Genomic DNA, 3,251 nt, shown 5'->3' with positions numbered 1-3,251 from the left:
CGGAGGCTGCATGTGTGAGTTTGTCTGTGTGCACGTGCGTGCTTCTGTGCATGCTTGTGTGTGTGTGTGTGTGTGTGTGTGTGTGTGTGTGTGTGTGTGTGTGTGTGTGCTGGTGTGCGTCCGCGCGTGATGCACTTTGCACGCAGCAATGCTCCTTGTATGTGTGTGTGTGTGTGCGTGTGTGTGTGTGCGCGCGCGTGTGTGCATGTTTGACGGAGTGTGCAGCAGCTGCCGGGCAGCTGGTGAGCATCTGACCGCCCTGCTGCGAGCAGAGACACCCAGCAAGCAACAGCAAGCGCGTCCCCAGCTCGCCGCCGCCCGCGCCCGCGCCCCCGCCGACCCTCAAGCCCCCCTCATCGCCGCCATCCAGCCCGACGACCCCCCCTCAACCCCTTCCGCACCCCTGGGTCAATCCCCCAGGGCTCCTGGATCAAGCCGGGCGCTGTCATCATTGACGTGGGCACCAACCCCATCGACGACTCATCCAAGAAGCTGGGCTACCGCCTCGTCGGCGACTGCGACTTTGAGTCGTGCCAGCCAGTGGCGGGCGCGATCACCGCGGTGCCGGGCGGCGTCGGGCCGATGACGATCGCGCTGCTGCTCAAAAACACGCTCGCGTCGGCGCAGCGCTTCGTCGAGGGCACGGCCGGGTGAGGGGCGCGCCGGGGTTTGGGGAGGGGCCGAGGGCGGGGTTGCGGCGTGCTGAGGTGTCGGATGAGCTCGGCCGGCCGAGAGGCCGCAGGGTGGGGGCCCCGCCCGCATGCAGACACCGCTGTTGCGTTGCCAGCTGTGGTGTGTTACGGCACCCGTCCGATCACCGCTGTACAGAGGGTCTGCCTGCTTGCGGCGTACTGCCCGCTGATGCGGTGCGGTCACCAACCCCCCTTGTCCCCTATCCGCTGCACCCCACTCTTGTGCCTCCAAAGCCAAAAGAAGAGCGGCGAGGCGCGGCCGCAGCCCCACTGGAGCACCATCGTGCTGGGGACGCTGGCGGGTGCCGCTGTGGTGAAGGGCGTCGCGCGGCGGCTGCTGGGCGGCAGCAAGACCACAGGTCGGTAACGCAGCAACAGGTGCCCTGCGGTGCCCAACGGGGCCCAGCGCTAGCCACCCAGCGGCATGTTCCGGCGGGCGGGCAGCTGCGGGTATTGGGCAGCTAGTGCGTGGAGGCGGCTGGGCGCAGGGCAGAGCGATGCAGGGGAGTTGAGCGGAAGGTCGAGAGACACCAGAGACATCGGGCCCAAGACAGCATACTGGAGCTGCCAGCTTTGGGCTGCGACGCCGGCTCTTGGTGGCACCAATTTTGATGGCGCGTGCGAGCTATGGGCCCCTAGAGCAGCCGCAGCCTGTTTTTCTGCATCGCGGCTTCCAGCCGGGTGCGCTTCTGGGCCGCCCTGGAGGGGTGCCTGTGGCCTGCAGCCCTTTGAGAGCGTAGTCAATGCATCACCACTCCGAGCAGCACCACGGGCCGTGCGGCCGCCGCAGCCTGCACCGGCCATGTGATCAATGTCGGGCCCACAGGCTGCAGCCGCGTCGGCCGAGGAACACCGACGCGCCCTTCTCTTTGGATTGCACATCCACAATCAAAGTTTGTTTGTAACGCGAAATCCTGGCTGTGGCCATTCGTCACCAGCGCGGTGACGCCAGCCGGATTCGTGCAGCGATATGAGCGGTTACATGGCAACGACCAGTGTCTCGTCAACAGGCCCGCACGCTCGAAGGACAAAGTGTTGTCTACGCTGTCAACGCACCCCCTGCTGTCAGCCCCCCAGCAGATGGCTGGGGCTCATCAGCTGCCATGCTTCCCTGCCCCCTCCCCGCGTGCTGATCCAGCCACTCCTGCCTAATATAAAACTGCCGCCGCCGGGCCCACGATGGTGGCCGTCACCGCCTCCCTTGTCGCACGCCCCGCCTGGCGGCGATGCCGCTGGCGAGCCCCTCTGCATCCTGCAGCAGCGTGGCGAGCTCGTTCCTGGCCCGCTTCTTCTTAGCAGGAGTGGGGCTGGGGCTCTTGGCCTGGCCGTCGCGCCCGTCTCCCACCAGGCCCACGGCGACACCTGCACCGCCGCCGTTGGCCGCGCCAGCGGCTGTGGATGCAGCAGCGGCTGCGGCTGCGGCTGCGGCTGCGGCCGTGGCAACACCAGTCTCAGGCTGGGTGTGGTCCCCAGGGTCATGCGGCTGCCGTATTGCAGGCTGCTTCTGCTTCTGCTGCTGGTGCCGATGCTGCTTCTGCTTCTGCTTCTGTTTTGGCTGCTCCTGCTGCTGCTCCTGCTGCTGCTCCTGCTGCTGCTGCTGTCTCGCTGGCTGCTTCTGCTTCTGTTTCTGCTCCTGTTTTTGCTGCTGCCCGGTGTCAGCCCCATCGGGCGGTTGCTGCTGCTGCGCCGCTGAGAGGAGTCCATCGTTGCCACCGCCGCCGCTGCTGAGTGCCTCTGGGGCCCCCAAGCTCTGGTCATGCGGCTGACTAGGCGGAGGAGGCACGACCGACGGCGCCGGGGTGGCCCCTCCGCCTCCGGGCCCTGCTGCCGCTGTCGCCGCGGCCGCTGCGACCGTGGCAGCCGCGTTTGCCTCCGAGTCGGGTGCTGCTGCCCCTGGCGCTGGGGCAGCGACAGGCGCAGCGGCAGCGGCAGCATTGCCCACGGCGCCTGCACTGCCGCGCCGCCGCTTGGCGGGCGGCGGCGTCTGTGCTCGGCCGCTGTCCTGCTCCCCATCAGAGGACAGCTGCTGCCCCGGCTGCGGGTGCCGCTGGGGGGGCTGCCGATGGCGCCGCTTGCGCTTTGGAGCCGGCGTCGCCTGCTTCTGCTCCCGCTGCTGCTGCTGCTCCTCCTGTTGCTGCTGCTCCTGCTGTTGCTGCTGCCGCTGGTGTTGCTCCTGCGTGCCTCCACCTGCGGTATCCACCTGCTTCAGCTGCGCCAGCTGCTGCGGCGCATCGCTTCTTCGCTCCGGCGGCAGCTCCTGCCGCTGCGGCCCCTCTTGCTCGCCCTGCCCCTCCGGCTCCTCTCGCCGCCGCTGCTCTTGCTGCTGCTGCTGCTGCTGCTGCTGCTGCTGCGGTGGGGGCGGGGCCGGGGCCTCCACGCCCTGGTTGCTGTCACCGCTCGACCAGCCGTCGTCCGAATCAAATGCCCAGCCCTCCAACACCTTGCGCCTCTTCCTGGCCCCGCGCCGGCCCCGGACGACCGCCGCATGAGGCACCGCCGCCGCGCGCCGCGGCCGCCGGCCGCCGGCGTCGGCGGCGCTCGGCGCCGGCGCGTCAGGAG

At 68.8% G+C, this 3,251-nt stretch overlaps 1 protein-coding gene across 1 annotated transcript; it reads left to right on the top strand.

Annotated features, from left to right (window-relative positions):
* Positions 1–148: 148 nt before the first annotated feature.
* On the top strand, positions 149–1,059 carry MNEG_15498 (tetrahydrofolate dehydrogenase/cyclohydrolase, putative; the record flags this gene model as incomplete). Its single annotated transcript, XM_014036031.1, has 3 exons — positions 149–157; positions 421–650; positions 927–1,059. The coding sequence occupies 3 exons, from the start codon at positions 149–151 to the stop codon at positions 1,057–1,059; spliced, it is 372 nt and encodes a 123-aa protein (XP_013891485.1).
* Positions 1,060–3,251: the final 2,192 nt, after the last annotated feature.

Source organism: Monoraphidium neglectum (assembly GCF_000611645.1).
Source record: "Monoraphidium neglectum strain SAG 48.87 unplaced genomic scaffold scaffold05384, whole genome shotgun sequence".
NCBI classification, from domain to species: domain Eukaryota; kingdom Viridiplantae; phylum Chlorophyta; class Chlorophyceae; order Sphaeropleales; family Selenastraceae; genus Monoraphidium; species Monoraphidium neglectum.
The sequence above is the reverse complement of the archived record's forward strand: the minus strand, read 5'-3'. Positions and strand labels throughout refer to the sequence as shown.